The sequence below is a fragment of the Anomaloglossus baeobatrachus genome, chromosome 2 (genome assembly GCF_048569485.1).
Source record: "Anomaloglossus baeobatrachus isolate aAnoBae1 chromosome 2, aAnoBae1.hap1, whole genome shotgun sequence".
In the NCBI taxonomy this organism is placed as follows: Eukaryota; Metazoa; Chordata; class Amphibia; order Anura; family Aromobatidae; genus Anomaloglossus; species Anomaloglossus baeobatrachus.
Genome location: NC_134354.1, coordinates 534,550,201 through 534,569,231, shown reverse-complemented (window position 1 = coordinate 534,569,231; position 19,031 = coordinate 534,550,201). Strand labels below are relative to the sequence as shown.

The window sequence follows — 19,031 nt, the reverse complement described above, 5'->3', positions numbered from 1 at the left end:
CGCGCGCTTTCCAGTTACTCTACAAAAATCCTTCAGCCATTAAACTGAATGGAGGTTGGAGCTGCAGGCTATAAATAGCAACTGTCAGTAATTGCTATAGGAACAAAATAAACTGTTTAGTATAAGAAGCTTATGTGTGAGATAAAAAGATGTCGGTGGTGAGACGGATAGAGAGAGACAGAAAAAGACAGAGACAGCCCTGTCAAAGAGACAGCCCTGTCAAAGAGACAGCCCTGTCAAAGAGACAGCCCTGTCAAAGAAACAGCCCTGTCAAAGAGACATGCCCTGTCAAAGAGACATGCCCTGCCAAAGAGACATGCCCTGCCAAAGAGACATGCCCTGCCAAAGAGACATGCCCTGCCAAACAGACATGCCCTGCCAAACAGACATGCCCTGCCAAAGAGACATGCCCTGCCAAAGAGACATGCCCTGCCAAAGAGACATGCCCTGCCAAAGAGACATGCCCTGCCAAAGAGACATGCCCTGCCAAAGAGACATGCCCTGTCAAAGAGACATGCCCTGTCAAAGAGACATGCCCTGTCAAAGAGACATGCCCTGTCAAAGAGACATGCCCTGTCAAAGAGACATGCCCTGTCAAAGAGACATGCCCTGTCAAAGAGACATGCCCTGTCAAAGAGACATGCCCTGTCAAAGAGACAGCCCTGGCGAGAGGCAGAGAGAGAGAGACAGACGGGCAAAGAGACAGAGTGAGAGAGACCGACAGATACAGAGATTGAGACAGAATGATGCAAATACAGATAGATAGAAACAGACAGACAGAGACTGGGAGAGAGACAGAGAGACAGTTACTATCCCGGGTGACGCCCGGGTACTACAGCTAGTTTATTATATAATATATCTATATATATAATTGCCTTATTCTGTCTCTGTCTTGCTCCAAAATGACGTCATTACAGTGACAACCGTCGCATTGGCCGCCCGGCCCCGCCCCCGCACTCATTGGCCGCTTGGCCACGCCCCTCACACACTTTGCCCGTTTGGCCACGCCCCCACACACGGTGCCCGCTTGGCCACGCCCCCTGCACACTTTGCCCGCTTGGCCATGCCCCCCGCACACTTTGCCCGCTCGGCCACGCCCCACGCACACGTTGCCCGCTTGGCCACGCCCTCCGCACACATTGCGCACCTATACACCCCCCCCTTCAGGACTACTCCACCTACTAGACTCCTCTCCCCCCAGGACTACTCCTCCTATTATACTCCTCTCCCCCCAGGACTACTCCTCCTATTATACTCCTCTCCCCCCAGGACTACTGCTCTTATTATACTCCTCTCCCCCCAGGACTACTCCTTCTATTATACTCCTCTCCCCCCAGGACTACTCCTCCTATTATACTCCTCTCCCCCCAGGTCTACTCCTCCTATTATACTCCTCTCCCCCCAGGACTTCTCCTCCTATTATACTCCTCTCCCCCCAGGACTACTCCTCCTATTATACTCCTCTCCCCCCAGGACTACTCCTCCTATTATACTCCTCTCTCCCACCAGGACTACTCCTCCTATTATACTCCTCTCCCCCCAGGACTACTCCTCCTATTATACTCCTCTCCCCCCAGGACTACTCCTCCTATTATACTCCTCTCCCCCCAGGTCTACTCCTCCTATTATACTCCTCTCCCCCCAGGACTTCTCCTCCTATTATACTCCTCTCCCCCCAGGACTACTCCTCCTATTATACTCCTCTCCCCCCAGGACTACTCCTCCTATTATACTCCTCTCCCACCAGGACTACTCCTCCTATTATACTCCTCTCCCCCCAGGACTACTCCTCCTATTATACTCCTCTCCCCCCAGGACTACTCCTCCTATTATACTCCTCTCCCCCCAGGACTACTCCTCCTTTTATACTCCTCTCCCCCCAGGACTACTTTTTCTATTATACTCCTTTCCCCCAGGACTACTCCTCCTATTATACTCCTCTCTCCCCAGGACTACTCCTCCAACACACACACACACACACACACACACACACACACACACACACACTGCACAAAACATACCTCCCCCCAAAGCACACACATGCACCCCACACCCACACACCCACACAAACCGCGCAACACACACAACACCACACACACACAACGCTGCAGACACACAGCGCTCCACAAACAACGCAACACACAAACAACACCGCTCTCACACCCTCCCACACCCAGACAACACTCAGAATATTTACAGCGCCCTACACAAAGACTTGGCAACTACACACAACAACATTATATATATATATATATATATATATATATATATATATATATATATATATATATAATATAAACAAAAATCATATATATGTTAATAAATCTGTGTAGTGTGTCCTGAAGACATTAACGGACCCCATCCTTTAGGTGTGAATAGTTTGTGGATAGCCCACAAAACTGGTTTCCACAATAAATTTTCCGCATTCTCCGTAGCTCACTTTGCTGGTGAAGATCCTGTGGTGGCTTTGGAGGCTGCGCTTCAGTTTGATGACACCAGAGAGTCCATGCACGCCTTCTGTGTGGGCCATTACATGGAGGTGAGCAAATGGCAGTTTAATTTTTGTACACTTGGCCTCTTAATGCTTGTCATAAACATTTTAAAGGAAATCTGTAAGTAGGATGAGCCCTGCAAAGGTCATAGGAAGTTGAATATCGTGATATCTTGATATCTGGGATCCAATAAATTTGTCCTGAGAAATCCATGTTTTTGTTAATATGTAAATGAACAGTTAAAATCTATGGGCAGGAAACTGCTCTCCCTGAGGATCTGCCTCTAGTGCATATTTTAAATGAAAGCTTGTATTGCCACTGTGAGACATGTAATGACTGACAGTCTGCTCTCATGATCTACATGTCTCTCACTGGGAACTCCGCTTTTCTTTTTAAATAAATTCTGGTGGTAGATTCTCAAAGAGATCTTTGTCCGGCACATAGATCTTAACAAGTTATTTACATATTAAGAAACACTAGGATAACTGTTAATCTGGTCTTATGATAGTGAAGACTTATGATATTGATATGTGATCAGTTGGACGTTCACTGATTTGAAATTGATGATTTATACTCATGCTATTAATATCATAAGGCTGGATAACACCTTTAAGGGCTGGAGCCTTAATGCGTTATTCCGACTTCCAAGATCCTATCCCAATATGTAGTAGGTGTAGTAATAATAATATTAGCAAATACCTCCAATTAGAAATGTAGTATAGTTCTCCTGATATAGCCATGTTCCTTGCTTCATGTGCAGGGCATTGCAGCTTAGATATCCATGGTTACATCCACTCATATGCTGATAGTTAGTTGCTCGTGGTCGTTACCATGGATAACTAACCTGCAATGCCCTGAACATGAGGTAAGCGACATAGTGAAGCAGAAGAACTATACTACATATCTAATTGGAGGTATTTGCTATTATTATTAATAATAATAATAATAATAATATTATTATTATTATTATTATTATTATTATTATTATTATTATTATTACACCTACTACATCTAGGGAAAGGATCTTGGAGATGGGAATATCCCTTTGAGTAGATTTTATAAAAAATGCACCTGCTCCACTCTTGCTGTGTCTGGTATTGCTGCTCAGACCTGTTATCTTAATAAAGATCTGATTTGATCATGTCTTCAGTTAGTATTGTGAAGTCTGATGAGAGATGAGCTGCACTTAACATGCCAGACACGGCCCATAGACCAGAGTAGCATGGCCTCCAGTCTAATACAGGCATGTGTGTCTATGATACAAGCCCTTTAAGTATTTCCTCTACGAGTCTGTAATCCCCAGATAGTGCTATAGTAGGGAATTGCTCTATGTATCTTTTCTCGTTGTTACAGTTGTCTACTTATTCCTTATCCTTTCCGTACTCCCCATTGAGACATGTAGAGTAAATTGTGTAATATTACCCTAGCATAGAGCAGCCTAACGGGGGCCATGTTGGCATATATTGGGGACTGAACACCATAAGATGTACTTCTTTCCAGCACACAAACTTTATGTGAGCAGAGCTTCGCTCATGTAGTTCTTTGTTGTTTCCCCCTGACAATTGCATTATTAATGCTCTGCAATTTTATCCAGTACATTGGTAGAACTGCATCATTTCTTCTATCCCTGTAATGTTTATCTACTTTTCTGCACATAGCCCGATCAAGAAGTGATTACAGCCCCAGATCTCAGCAGTCTCTCCTCTCCACTTGTGGACACTGAGCGCAACTTGGGTCTGCTCTTAGGACTTCATGCATCTTATTTGTCCCTAAGTACACCTTTATCTCCTGTGGAAATTGAGTGTGCAAGTAAGTGTATTCCATTAATAAGCTAAGAATGAGTACAAATTAAAGGGGTTGTCCATCCAAAAGCTTCCAATTTAAAACAACAAACAAAGCATTATTCCTCTTACAGTTCGCCTTGTCCTCTGTGTCCCCATTTCCCGGTTCCTGTGATTGTTTGCATGCTTCAGACTTAAGCAGTGATGTATGAACATAACATATGGCAACGATGACCCCAGGGGAGTCTGACGCCACTGTAAACATAATAAATGGAAAGACAAGGCTGCACTGCTAATTACCATTCCCCTGATGAAGCCCTTGTATTAGGGCGACACGCGTAGGGTCGGTGCTTATTTGTCTGGCACCTTACCATGGCTGAATTTTTGCCTCTACGTTTGTAAGTGTTCCCCTCTGGACCTCTTGTTTGGTGGCTTATTATGGTCCTTTGCATGTTTTAGGGCAATGCTAGGAGATCTATATTAGGTTATTCCAGGTCTTGTTACCTTCATTTGCCCTTTAGATTTCTGTAACATCTTGTATTATCATGTATGGATGTACATTTTGTATGTATTAGTGCAGTATTGTTGGGTCCATGGGACAGGTGTCCATGTGTTTTTAAGTGGTTTTAACGGTGTCTTGCACTTTCATGTTCCTAACAAATATTTGTATATATATTTTGACTATATTTGATGAGTTGAGTGCTTTTTTGCCTACTCTTTTCTCTCTCTTACGCCACTGTAAACATGTCTATATATCATTGCTGTGGCCAGAAGAGCAAAGACCGGTAGGGAAACAGAGTAGGAACACAAAAGTAAAGGGGAATTGCTAAAGAATTTTTTTTTCTACAAAACATGCTGTTGTAATACTTTTTTTTTTTTTCTTTTTTTTTTTGCAGAGTGGCTTAAATCCTCTATATTTTCTGGGGGTCTCCAAACCAGTCAGATTCATTACAGCTATAATGAGGAGAAAGATGAGGACCATTGCAGTTCCCCAGGGAATACGACCCCTAACAAGTCAAAATTGTATGGACATCGGCTGTCCATGAGTGATCATTCTCAGCCCTTCCTCCAAGCCATTGCAGACAACAATACTCAAGATCACAATGTCAAGGTACATTTCTTGGCTTTAAAGACTTTTTGTGGCCATGTTACTGTAGTACTAGTAACCTAATACGTCTATTCAGTAAGGCAGGTAAAGATCTTGAAAGGGACAAGGAAATGAAACATGAAATAGGGACAAAAGAAATTCCATGATTCTTCATTATATAATGACCCTTTTGTCCAAAAAGAGAAATACAGATATACTACAGATGTGTACTGCCAACATACCGGATGCCGTCGTCATCCAATGCATCTGTCATCCCTCCCCATTCTGAAACCCCGTTCTCTAGTTTACAAAATGGCTATTATTGTCTTAAGGCCAGTTTAAACGCAATGACATCTCTAACGAGATGTCGTTGGGGTCACGGAATTCGTGACGCACATCCGGCCTAGTTAGCAACGTTGTTGCGTGTGAAACGTACGAGCGACCGCTAACGATCAAAAATACTAATTCAATCGTTGATCGTTGACACGCCGTTCATTTTCAAAATATCGTTGCTCGTTCTGGGCTCGTTCTGGACGTAGGTTGTTCGTCGTTCCTGAGGCAGCACAGATCGCTACGTGTGACACCCCAGGAACGACTAATAGCATCGTACCTGCGTCCTCCGGCAACGAGGTGGGCGTGTCTTTCATGCTGCTGCTCACCGCCCATCCGCTTCTATTGGACGGCTGCCGTGTGACGTCGCTGTTACGCCGCACGAACCGCCCCCTTTGAAAAGACACTGTTCGCCGGCCCCAGCAACTTCGCTGGGAAGGTAAGTCCGTGTGAGGGGTAATAGCGATATTGTGCTCCATGGGCAGCGATTTGCCCGTGACGTACAAATGACGGGGGCGGGGGCGATCGGCAGCGACATCGATAGCGATGTTGCTGCGTGTAAACCGGCCTTTAGACTTGGCCATACACATTGGATAGTTGCCTCTGCCGATCGTTCGCCTGACAGCTGTCTCAGACACTCTTCCAGCATTTGCTGGCACATCGACAAACTGGTTATCTACCGGAGAACAATATGATCAGTAGTCCGTAATCGGACATATGCTATCGCTATCTCTCCCAACCATCAGTCAGCCGAAGCCCACATACCTATTAGACCGCCGTTTGCCCCGTTTGCTATCTGCTTGTTCAGCAAATATTGTCTAATGTATATTGGGGCCTTAAGACATGCTTCTCTCTCTTCATTACCCTCCTATAAGATCAACGCTGACCTCCTCTGTACCGCAACCTGAGACCCCAGCAGGACTTCTTGTGATGACACCCAGAATGGAGGATTGGCAGCTATCCTCACTGTAGAGATGTACCATGATTGGTACAAGTCGAGTGTTACTTTAAGACTTTTTGCTTTTAAACAGAAGACGTTTAGGGAGAAAAAGCATTTTTCTGAGTGCACACTGTTATGTTTGCTTTTGTTAAATATTTCTTTCTTTTTCTCTGATTTGAAGCTCATTAATGTTCTTTCTGATTCCTAGGACTTTCTGTGTCAGATAGAACGGTACTGTAAACAGTGTCACTTGACCACACCAATAACTTTTCCTCCGGAACATCCAGTTGAGGAAGTAGGCCGTTTACTACTGTGCTGCCTATTGAAGCATGAAGATTTAGGTACGGTGGACATTTTAGTGTGTACATTTTAAAAGGAAAAAAAAAAGTTAAAAGGGCTGTTAACTAGGGAGGCCATTGATATCGACTCCATGAGGATGGGCTTTCGGCACCACCACTGATCGGCTGTTTGAATACGCTGCAATCCCTTGACTTTTTCCAGGCGGCTTTCCATATGTCTAGTAAAGGATGTACCTGGTACTGCTGCTCAGTTACTGTAAGCTGCAGGATCTGACACATCTACTAGAAAGTACAAAGCTGCAACAGGGATGTGGCCTTTTCAGATAGCTGATAGGCAGGGGTGCAGAGAATTGGACCCTCACCAATCTGATATCCATGGCCTGTTCTGGCAATAAACCATTGGTTTGGTAATTGTACAGACTGTTGCATTTGTAATCCAAATGTTTCCTCCTGCCCTAGGTAATATTGCGCTGTCTATGGTTCATCATGGTGCTTTAAACCTGGATCAAGTAAAACATAAGACATTACCCAAATCTGTGGTGGACGTATGCCGGGTTGTATATCAAGCCAAGTGCTCCCTCATAAAGGTTAGTCTTCCCAATGAAATTCACTACTTTGTGTGTTTTTATATGAAGGATCTCCAATACTTATGACTTTCTAATTTGTTGACGTTTTTCAGACGCATCAAGAACAAGGACGTTCCTACAAAGAAGTATGTGCTCCAGTCATTGAACGCCTCAGGTTCCTGTTCAATGAGCTGCGTCCTGCAGTCTGTAATGATCTCTCCATTGTATCAAAGCTGAAGCTCCTTAGCTCCATCCCGAGGTGGAAAAGAATAGTTCAGAGGATCATCAGGGATAAAAGAAAAAAGAAAGGTAGCAATGTAGCATGAGCATGAGACTTGTTAAAGGGGTTGTTGACTTTAAAAAAAGGTTTATATTTGTGTTTCATTTATAAATATGTAGAATGAACACACACACACACACAAGGCAGCGTTACACGCTACGATTTATCTGACGATCTCAGTAGCGATGTGACACTCCCAGATCATAGTTACGATTTGCCGAGATCGCACATAGGTCGTTTAGTAGCGGTCACACGTACACATCTCACAAACGACGCAACATTATTCAGCGATATATTGTTTGACCAAGGCGGTCGTTTGGATTTTGTTCGTCGTTGGCAGGGTGTCAAACGTACCAATATGTCTGCTGCGTTCCAAACGACAAACAATATTTTGAAACTGACGTGTCAACGATCAACGATTTTCAACCTATTTGCGATCGTTCAGAGACGCACGTAGGTGTCACACGCAATGACGTCGCTAACGATGATGGAAGTGCGTGACGAAAACCGTGACCCCGACGACATATCGTCAGATAAATCATAGCGTGTAACGGGGCCTTTAGGCTATAAGAAGATTGCCAGTACCCTGAAACAGAGCTGCAGCATTGTGACCAAGACCACACAGTGGTTTAACAAGATCGCTTCCACTCAGAACAATCCATGCCGTGGCCGACCAAAGAAATTGCGTTCATGTGCTCATTGTCATATCCAGAGGTTGTTTTTTCAAAATAGAGGTATGAGCGCTGCCAGCATTACTGCAGAGAATAAAGGGGTCGGGAGGTGAGCGTGTCCATGCTCGGGCCATAAACGCACACTGCATCTAATTGGTCTGCATGGCCGTCGTCCCAAAGGAAGCCTCTTTTTAGAGATGATGCACAAGAAAGCCAACAGTTTCTTGAAGACAAGGAGACTAAGGACATGGATTATTGGAATCATGTCTGATGCGACCAAAGTAAATTTCTTTATCGTTCGTATGGGAGACCCAGACATTGGGTGTATAGCTTCTGCCTCCGGAGGACACACAAAGTACTACACTAAAAAGTGTAGCTCCTCCCTCTGAGCCTATACACCCCCTGGAGAACCAGATCTAGCCAGTTCATTGCTTTGTGTTCAGGAGGTATACATCCACACATGCATTCTCATCTGATTTTTCATTTTTGGAAAGAGTTTGAAGAAAAGCGGGTCCAAGTCTGTACCCCCGGCATGTCCCTTCTCACCCCACTGTGTCGGCGGTGCTGTTAAGGTTGATTCCAAGGCTGGAGCCTTACATGCCGCGCTCCTTCACCATCCCTCGGGCTCTGGCTTGAAGTGGGAGCCAGCACAGTTCTCCATGCTTTGCAGGAGACCGGTCTCCATACGCAGCCCTTCAGGATCATGCTGGACGGAGCACTCATCCCCAGGGACTTGGAACCCTGCGTCTCAGCAAGCTAAGTACCTGAGACGTTTATATTCTGGGGGTCCCTGTACTTTATTATGGTGGGAGAGTGTGCTGAGTGAGTTTTCTGACATTTCCGGCCGGTTCTCTGGCTGTCGCCTGAGAACCGCGCCGATGGTGCCTGCGCGCCGGCCGCACCGCTCAAATTTAGGCCCCGGCTTCGCCGGAGGCCTACTTTCGGTTTCACTGCCCTCGCATGTCATTCATGCAGAGGGACAGTGCGGCTCCGCCCAGCGGCCGTTCTACACAGGGGAGAGACACTCCTCACTGGGTACATGTCTACTCCCCTGTAAGTCTCTTTGGCCCTCCAGATCCCGCTCTCAGAGTTGGCCCCGCCCCCTCTCCTCGCTCCGGCGCCATTTTATCAGCGTTTTCTCTGCGATCAGCACTGGCTGCAGCATCCCTGCTGAGGTGCTTGGGGGTCCGGGCTTTGGGATCTGGAGGGAACACAACACCGCTCCAGCGGTCTGGTAAGCCACAACCTCTGGTTGTGGGCCTCTGTATATACTCTCTGGGGGTCACTCTGGCAGAGCCCCCCCTTCAGCAGCATGTCTCACACGAGGAGCAAGGCTCCAAAGCTATATTCAGTATGCACTGCATGTAAGCTCATACTGCCTGAGCCGAGCACATATCCACATTGTGATGCCTGCTCTAACCTGACAATGCCTCAGCCTGGAATCGCACCCACAGTGGTCTCTCCGGCTGCTCCGGCTCCTGTGGCTGAACCCCCGGCTTGGGTAGAATCCCTATCTAGGTCAATCACCCAGTCCTTTGCCGACTCCATGGGACAGCTGTCCCGGACTTTGCTGAACATGCATCAACCCCCTTCACAGGGTGCCTCTGCTGCTAGGGCTCTCTCAGCGGAGCTCACAGAGGATTCTTCATCTGGTCACAGACCCCGTCCTCCTAAGAGGAGACGTAGGGCTCCCTCCCCTTCCTTGTCCCGCGGCTCTGTTTCAGAAGCTGACTCGCGGGACGAGGAGGATGCCTTTACAGCGGGCTCGGAGGCTACCTCCATGTGCCCCATTGATCTGTCCGAAAGTGACTCAGATGTTAGTGATTTGATTGCGTCCATTAATTCCGTACTGGACCTCAATCCGCCAGTATCAGAGGAGCAACCCTCTCTGGCAGAAAAGCACCAGTTTACCTCGCCTAAGAGGACAAAGAGTGTGTTCTTTAACCACTCTAGTTTTCAGGCCGCTGTGACCAAGCCTAGGGCCTGTCCTGACAAACGCTTCCCAAAGCGTAGTTCTGATGACCGGTTTCCATTTCCACCTGAGGTGGTCAAGGAGTGGGCTCATTCACCAAAGGTAGACCCCCCGGTGTCTAGACTCTCAGCCCGGACCGTTGTGTCGGTGGCTGATGGCACCTCCCTTAAGGATTCCACTGACCGCCAGGTCGACCTTCTGGCCAAATCTGTATATGAGGCGGCAGGGGCCTCGTTCTCCCCATCTTTTGCAGCAGTGTGGGCTCTCAAAGCCATCTCTGCTTCTCTAGAGGAGATGCATTCCCTCGCCAGGGAATCTATGCCCGAAATGGTTGCCTTAACTTCCCAAGCTTCAGCTTTTTCATCCTATGCCATGTCTGCCATGCTGGAGGCTTCTCACTGCACTGCGGTGGCTTCGGCTAATTCCCTCGCTATCCGCAGGATCTTGTGGCTTCGAGAATGAAAGGCAGATGCTTCTTCAAAGAAGTACCTTGCTGGGCTCCCTTTTGCTGGGTCCAGGCTATTCGGTGAACAACTGGATGAAATTATTAAGGAAGCTAGTGGCGGGAAGAGTACTTCCATGCCACAAACCAAAACCAGGAAATCTGTCCAGGGTAGGAACCAGTCGAGGTTTCGTTCCTTTTGTTCCTCCAACTGGTCGTCCTCTAAGCCCTCGGCCTCGTCCACTAACTCAGCCAAGGACCAAAAATCCAACTGGCGCACAAAGGCGCGTCCACAGAAGACCGCAGGAGCTGCTGCCACTAAGGCAGCCTCCTCTTGACTATCTGTCCGCGCCAGCACCGTCCTTAGTCGGTGGCAGGCTCTCCCACTTTGGCGACGCGTGGTTTCAACACGTCTCCGATCAGTGGGTGCGGGATGTCATCTCCCACGGCTACAGGATAGAATTCTCTTCCAGCCCGCCAAACAGATTTTTTCTGTCAACTCCCCCCTGTTCCAAGGCCGCCGCCTTCTCTCAGGCCGTGGCATCCTTGCAGGCCAACGGAGTAATTGTACCGGTTCCCGCCCGGGAACGGTTCAGAGGTTTCTACTCAAATCTCTTCCTAGTCCCCAAAAAGGACGGTTCCTTCCGGCCCATCCTGGATCTCAAGCTTCTCAACAAGCATGTTCAGGTGCGGCATTTTCGCATGGAATCTCTGCGGTCAGTCATTGCCTCAATGACCCAAGGGGATTTCCTGGCATCCATCGACATCAGAGATGCCTATCTGCATGTACCAATTGCAGTTTCTCACCAGCGTTGGCTACGTTTTGCAATCGGAGAGGAACATTTCCAATTCGTGGCTCTCCCCTTCGGGTTAGCCACGGCCCCTCGGGTATTCACCAAGGTCATGGCAGCAGTGATTGCGGTTCTGCACCTCCAGGGGTTGGCAGTGATTCCTTACCTGGACGACCTTCTAGTCAAGGCTTCATCCAGCGCAGACTGTCAGCGGAGTATCTCGCTCACTCTCGCCACTCTAGCCCAATTCAGGTGGCTGGTCAATCTGCCCAAATCCACTCTGACTCCGACCCAGAGGCTCACGTACCTAGGGATGCAGTTCGAGACTCTGCCGGCACTTGTGAAGTTGCCCTTAATCAAACAGCAGTCCCTCCAACTGGCGGTGCACTCTCTGCTGAGGCCCCGCCGTTATTCCATCAGGCACCTGATGCATTTGCTGGGTCAGATGGTGGCGTCAATGGAGGCTGTTCCCTTTGCCCAGTTCCATCTGCGTCCTCTGCAGCTGGACATTCTCCGCTGTTGGGACAAGCGGCCTTCCTCCTTGCACAGGTTAGTGGCTCTGTCGCCACAGTCCAGGAGCTCTCTTCAGTGGTGGCTTCGGCCCCTCTCTCTGTCTCAGGGACGCTCCTTCCTGGCTCCGTCCTGGGTGGTCCGCACCACGGATGCCAGTCTATCTGGCTGGGGAGCAGTATGTCTCCACCACCGAGCACAGGGCACTTGGACTCCGTCCGAGTCAGCCCTCTCGATCAATGTGCTGAAAACCAGAGCCGTGCTTCTGGCTCCCCTAGCTTTTCACCACCTATTGGCGGGCAAGCACATCCGAGTCCAGTCAGACAACGCGACAGCTGTTGCCTACATCAATCACCAAGGCGGGACACGCAGCCGCCTGACAATGTTGGAGGTACAACGTATCCTTCAATGGACGGAGGACTCCAAGTCCACCATATCCGCAGTCCACATCCCAGGCGTGGAAAACTGGGAGGCAGATTATCTCAGCCGTCAAACCGTGGACAGCGGCGAGTGGTCCCTGCATCCGGCAGTGTTTCAGTCAATCTGCCGCAAGTGGGGCACTCCGGACGTGGACCTAATGGCATCACGTCACAACAACAAGGTTCCGATTTACGTGGCTCGCTCCCACGATCCTCAGGCCTTTGCAGCGGACGCTCTGGTTCAAGACTGGTCCCAGTTTCGTCTGTCCTACGTGTTTCCCCCTCTAGCTCTCTTGCCCAGAGTTCTGCGCAAGATCAGAATGGAGGGCCGTCGAGTCATCCTCATTGCTCCGGACTGGCCCAGGCGAGCTTGGTACCCAGACCTGCTCCATCTGTCCGTAGAGGTGCCGTGGCATCTTCCGGACCGTCCAGACCTTCTCTCACAAGGTCCGTTTTTCCGCCAGAATTCTGCGGCTCTCAGATTGACGGCGTGGCTCTTGAGTCCTGGATCTTGACGGCTTCTGGTATTCCTCCTGAAGTCATTTCCACTATGACTCGGGCCCGTAAGTCTTCCTCGGCCAAAATCTATCAAAGGACTTGGAAAATTTTCCTGTCCTGGTGTCGCTCTTCCGGCCATGCTCCTTGGCCTTTTTCCTTGCCGACCCTTCTGTCCTTTCTACAGTTCGGTCTGCAGCTAGGACTGTCCCTCAATTCTCTCAAGGCACAAGTCTCGGCTCTGTCAGTGCTGTTCCAGCGGCGTATCGCCCGGCTGGCTCAGGTCCGCACCTTCATGCAGGGCGCGTCTCACATCATTCCGCCTTACCGGCGGCCCTTGGATCCCTGGGACCTCAATTTGGTCCTCACGGCCTTGCAGAAACCCCCCTTTGAGCCTCTTAGGGAGGTTTCTTTGTTTCGTCTTTCACAGAAAGTGGTCTTTCTAGTGGCCATAACTTCCCTCAGGAGAGTCTCTGATTTGGCTGCGCTCTCTTCGGAGTCACCTTTTTTGGTTTTTCATCAAGACAAGGTGGTTCTCCGTCCGACTCCGGACTTTCTCCCTAAGGTGGTTTCTCCTTTCCATCTTAACCAGGACATTACCCTGCCTTCCTTTTGTCCGGCTCCTGTTCATCGCTTTGAAAAAGCGTTGCATACTCTGGATCTGGTGCGGGCGCTCCGGATCTATGTGTCTCGCACCGCTGCTCTTAGGCAGTGCACCTCTCTTTTTGTGCTAACTACAGGTCGGCGTAAGGGCCTCTCTGCTTCTAAGCCGACCTTAGCCCATTGGATTAGGTCGACCATTTCGGATGCCTACCAGTGTTCTCCGGTGCCTTCCCCGCCGGGGATCAAGGCACACTCGACCAGAGCTGTCGGTGCCTCTTGGGCTTTCAGGCACCAGGCTACGGCTCAGCAAGTCTGTCTGGCTGCCACTTGGACTAGCCTGCATACCTTTTCAAAGCACTACCAAGTGCATGCTCATGCTTCGGCAGATGCGAGCTTGGGCAGACGCATCCTTCAGGCGGCTGTCGCCCATTTGTGAAGTTAGGCTCTGCCTACTTCCCAGTTTTCTGTTTATTCCCACCCATGGACTGCTTTGAGACGTCCCAATGTCTGGGTCTCCCATAGGAACGATAAAGAAAAAGAGAATTTTGTTTACTTACCGTAAATTCTTTTTTTTATAGTTCCGTATTGGGAGACCCAGCACCCTCCCTGTTGCCTGTTGGCAGTTTCTTGTTCCGCGTGTTATCACCGGCTGTTGTCGTGGACAGAGTCTCCGGTTGTTCCGGTTCTTGCTCTGTTTTTACTTGTGGGTGGCTATTCTCCTTCAGCTTTTGCACTAAACTGGCTAGATCTGGTTCTCCAGGGGGTGTATAGGCTCAGAGGGAGGAGCTACACTTTTTAGTGTAGTACTTTGTGTGTCCTCCGGAGGCAGAAGCTATACACCCAATGTCTGGGTCTCCCAATACGGAACTATAAGAAAAAGAATTTACGGTAAGTAAACAAAATTCTCTTTTTATTTGGTCCATATAGTGTCAAGCATGTGTGGCGGCAACCAGGTGAGGAGTACAAAGGAAAGTGTGTCCTGCCTACAGACAGCATGGTGGTGGGAGATAACCAAAATTCCACAATTACCATTTTATTTAATCCAAATGGACACATGATTAAATGGGCCAATAGGATATATGCATAAACTCCATATTAATTACCAAAAAAACAGAACAGGGAGTATGATATGCAAAAATGACAAGGAAGATGTACTGTAAATATTAGTAAACAAAGATAAAGGACAGTGATTATATATAGTCCATAGTTAAGGCAAATTGAGTTTTCAATATTGTACAATTTGAAAATGATGGTAGAATAATAGTGATTAACCCTCTGTCACATACAATATTGGTTCTAACGAGTTCACATACAATGTGACTGTCAGGCGCAGGCTAGAAAAATACCTATAATATCTAATGTTTGCAATTTCAGTGCTCTAAAAGTGATCAGTGACCTTCATAGGGATGTAATAAAAGAGACTACACATAATCAGGTGCTAAAAAAACCCATTTACTTAACATAAAACTAATAACTCTGAAATACAAACATTTCAAAACTCCCGCCAAATAGTCCCCAGTTTGACTCTGTCAAAAAACTCTACAAAGAAAATTTATGGAAACAAACTTAATTTTAAGGTACCTTAAGTACTATTAAACACATATTCAATCAGAATTAGATGTTGAAGTTTCCCCAGAAAACTTACACTTGCAGAGCATGTGATGAATAAAAACATAAAATACCAACCTTATTGAGCGTGACGTGTTCACATACAATGAGCCTGAGAGATTAGCGCAGTTATATCTGTCCTCCTGAAGCTCTGCAATCCAACTGTGGTATGAGGTTTCACAGAGCTGCTAGAGACATGAGACTACCTGGAGGGAGGGGATTTCCTCACAATCTGGTGAGGAAGGAGAAATGAAAGTAAGAGATGTGCCTGTGATGCCTATTGTATGTGACGGAGGGTTAAACATACTTCTATTTATACTAGTAAAGTGCCAGTGCATCTATAAGAATCTATGCCCAAGGCTACTTAGAGAGCGCATCAAGATAACCACCTCTCCCCAAATGTCAAAACCCCAACATACGTTTTGCTTTCTTACAAACATGCCATTGAGTGTAAACTGCTTCCTCAGGGGGGATATCTGTGCTGTCTGATGGTTAGGAGCTTTATATGTTTTCATCGTTGTCATCAGTAGGAACAGCCGTGTATGCGGCGCCTGCGTATACCGCTGTTGCAAGTTCATCAAACTGCAAGTGTGGTGCGTGTGCAGATTGCCGGGACCAAAGACCAGCCTTTATTTTTGTTTTGTAATATTTATAGGAAATTTTCCTTCTCATTTTTGACTCATTAAAATTACAATTTTATCACTTAATAACATTCTTTGCATGTCATACTCCCTATTCTCTGGTTTTATGGTGACAGGAGTATCATGATTTGGGGCTGCATGAGTGCTGCCGGCTGTGGGAGCTTCAGTTCACTGAGTGAACCATGAATGCCAACATGTACTGTGACATACTGAAGCAGAGCATAATCCCCTTCCTTCGGAAACAGTGCCGCAGGGCAGTATTAAAACACAATGACCCCAAACACCGTTCCAAGATAGGAGGGTAAAGGTGCTGGACTAGCCATGCAGGTCTCCAAACCTAAACCCTATTGAGCACCGGTGGGGCATCCTCAAACGGAAGGTGGAGGAGCGCCAAGTCTCTAACATCCAACAGCTCCGTAATGTCGTCATGGAGGATCGGAAAAAGATTTCAGTTGCTCTTGTGAAGCTCTAGTGAACTCCGTGCCAAAAAGAGTTAAGGCAGTGCTTGAAAGTAATAATGGCCTCACAATATATTGACATTCTTGTGATATACTGTATATTCCAAATACATTCAATGGTATGCGTGTGTGTATGGATATATATAAGTTTTGAAGTGTATAATTTTCTAGATATTTTACAATCAATGCTCATGGTCATAAAAATTGTCTTCCCTAGTACCCAAAAAATCTGAATCTGCTGATGCAGATGATACAAAAATTGGTAACGAAGAAGGGGATCAAGAAGAGTCCTTTGTACCATCTAGTCCTTTGTCTCTGGACAAGAAGCCCCCATCAGTTAAGTCACCTAAGGTGTGTATACAGCAGGTGCATCTCGTCTGGGATTTCTCAATGCTTCTGTTCAGTTTATGTATATGTGGTATTAAGGTATATTTCTTGAACTATATACTTTAAATATAAGTAAGAATCCAACCACATTGTCATATTGATATCATTATTTAATTTGCAATAAATATAACATTGAGCCTATTTTGTAAATGAGACTTAATTTTAATTTTAAGATTTAATGTAATTTTTTTTTAAATAATTTTCTCTTGCAACAATCTGGTAGTACCAGAGCAGATTGGTTATAACCAATGTTGTTTTCAGCATTAAATATTTGCTGAACTAATGCTTGTGTTAAATTATTATTTTATTTATTTATTTATTTATTCTTTTTTAGGATAAATGGCAGCCGATTTTGAGCTCTGTTACTGGAGTCCATAAATATAAGTGGCTGAAACACAGCTTTCATGGTACATACCCACAGTCTGCTTTGCTGAGCACCGTCATGGAGTTTGCATTAAAGGAGGAGCCTGTTGATGTTGAAAAAATGAGGAAATGTCTTCTAAAACAGGTGAAGTGTTATGCCGCAAGGCTCCGATCTGTGTATATTTATTTTCTTCTATATTTTATTTTAAACGTAACCTGGTTGCCAATGAATTCTACACGTTTTCACTTCTGTTTACATAGTTTAGAGATAAAATGGCATTACATGTGTTGAACATTGCTCAGTGACATTGTATAGAAACATCTTTAAGGGTCAGATAGGCAGCAGAAAGTCCACTGCATGTTATAAGATCAATGTACAAATTTTACAAACACTTATCCACGTGATTTGACACTATTTGAAGCACTCCTATCAAAATTTGTATCCTCAATATATTGCAGTCATGATATTAAATAGTACTGTGTACTTAAAATAGCTGATTTTGCCTTTGTACCCAGTTAATTCTTCTTTTTTCCATTAGTTCTATGACATCACATGATTAAAAACATGACTAGCTGAATCCTTTTAAACTATGTAGAAACTGGAAGTCTCTTACCTGCACGACTCCTCACGGCAAAAGTTAATGTTGGAGGGGAGCAGTTGGGTCAGGAGTTGAAGAGGATGATGACTCATACTGGGAAAAGTTACTTACTATTTCTAAAAAGAGTAGACCATGTAAAAAGTCAAAATGAGCAATTTTAAGTACACCGCGCTATATAATATGATGATTGCAGTATGTTAAGAGAATAAAGATTTTGATGGAAGAGCTTCTCTAATAACCACAGTCCATATAACTTTGAATGTTGAGGAGTGTATTTTGAAACTCCAAAAAGGATACGTTATGGAATTATGTAAGTCACAGTGATTAATAGACATGTTCCTGATATGCAAATAATGAACAAAAAAAAACCCCAAAGCACAATTCCCAGGATGTCCCTCATGACAGCACATCAGGAGGTTGTCCCTCATATTCTCTTTAGGAACGGAAAATGCACAAGTGTTTAAAAGGCCCCTCCCACCTCCCTAATGCTCAGTATTTCTCCTGCCTTTATGGAGGACAGACACAAGTGCTGCACTTAGCCGTGAAAATTACCTGTATGGATTACCCATGGGGATCGAGGAGATCCATCCCATTCCTTCCTTCTGTCAAGAGACCCAGGGTCGACACCTCTTGAAGAGCAGTCCCTCAGCCAGGGACAGTTGAGCGGGGTGGAGCTCCCGATTTTTAGCCGCTTCCCTCTGCAGAGGGCTGTCATTTCCCTGCACATGGCTGCAGCAGGACTTCAGGTATTATGTAGTGTGTGTGTGTCTCAGAGCCTGGAACGCACTTTCGATGCTGAAGGACTTGATCTATGGGGTGACATGCATTCCACCATGGGCCCCATGAAGCAGGTACATGGCCAGGAGCAGTCTGGGCATCAAGGATGAACAAAGTAATGTTGTCATCAGATCTGCCCCTTGTCCATGTGAGTTTCCTAAGAATTAAAGGGGTTATCCAGCTTATTTTACTGAGTTTTTGTTATTTCACTATTGGACTACATTGGGGCAGGTAAGTAGATAGCAACTACCTACCTGCCCTGCTGTCAGCCTCTCTCCCCAGGCTCAGAGCGGTCATGTGACCGCTCCTACTGTGATTTTGCTTCTTTCTGTGATGATACGTCAACAGGGGCTGGACCTTGTTGACGGGCATCACAGCTGACATTATGTTGCCGCCCTACAGACGACCAGGCACAGTGCGATGAGCTCCCGCCCCTCTCATCTTTCCCCGCTCTCTTTCCCCACTCCCTGTGCGCTGCAATCTGTGCCATGCATGTGCCCGGGTCCTGAACAAACAGGGT

At 46.6% G+C, this 19,031-nt stretch overlaps 1 protein-coding gene across 5 annotated transcripts in view; it reads left to right on the top strand.

Moving 5' to 3' along the window:
* Positions 1-19,031, top strand: part of HERC2 (HECT and RLD domain containing E3 ubiquitin protein ligase 2) — a 415,490-nt gene that overhangs the window by 127,377 nt on the left and 269,082 nt on the right. For all 5 annotated transcript variants that reach the window (XM_075336618.1, XM_075336619.1, XM_075336616.1 and 2 more), the window contains exons 25-32: positions 2,436-2,539; positions 4,151-4,301; positions 5,170-5,384; positions 6,839-6,971; positions 7,389-7,516; positions 7,609-7,804; positions 16,603-16,736; positions 17,107-17,280. In XM_075336618.1, coding sequence (XP_075192733.1) covers positions 2,436-2,539; positions 4,151-4,301; positions 5,170-5,384; positions 6,839-6,971; positions 7,389-7,516; positions 7,609-7,804; positions 16,603-16,736; positions 17,107-17,280 — 1,235 coding nt within the window. The remainder of the gene's footprint in view (positions 1-2,435; positions 2,540-4,150; positions 4,302-5,169; positions 5,385-6,838; positions 6,972-7,388; positions 7,517-7,608; positions 7,805-16,602; positions 16,737-17,106; positions 17,281-19,031) is intronic.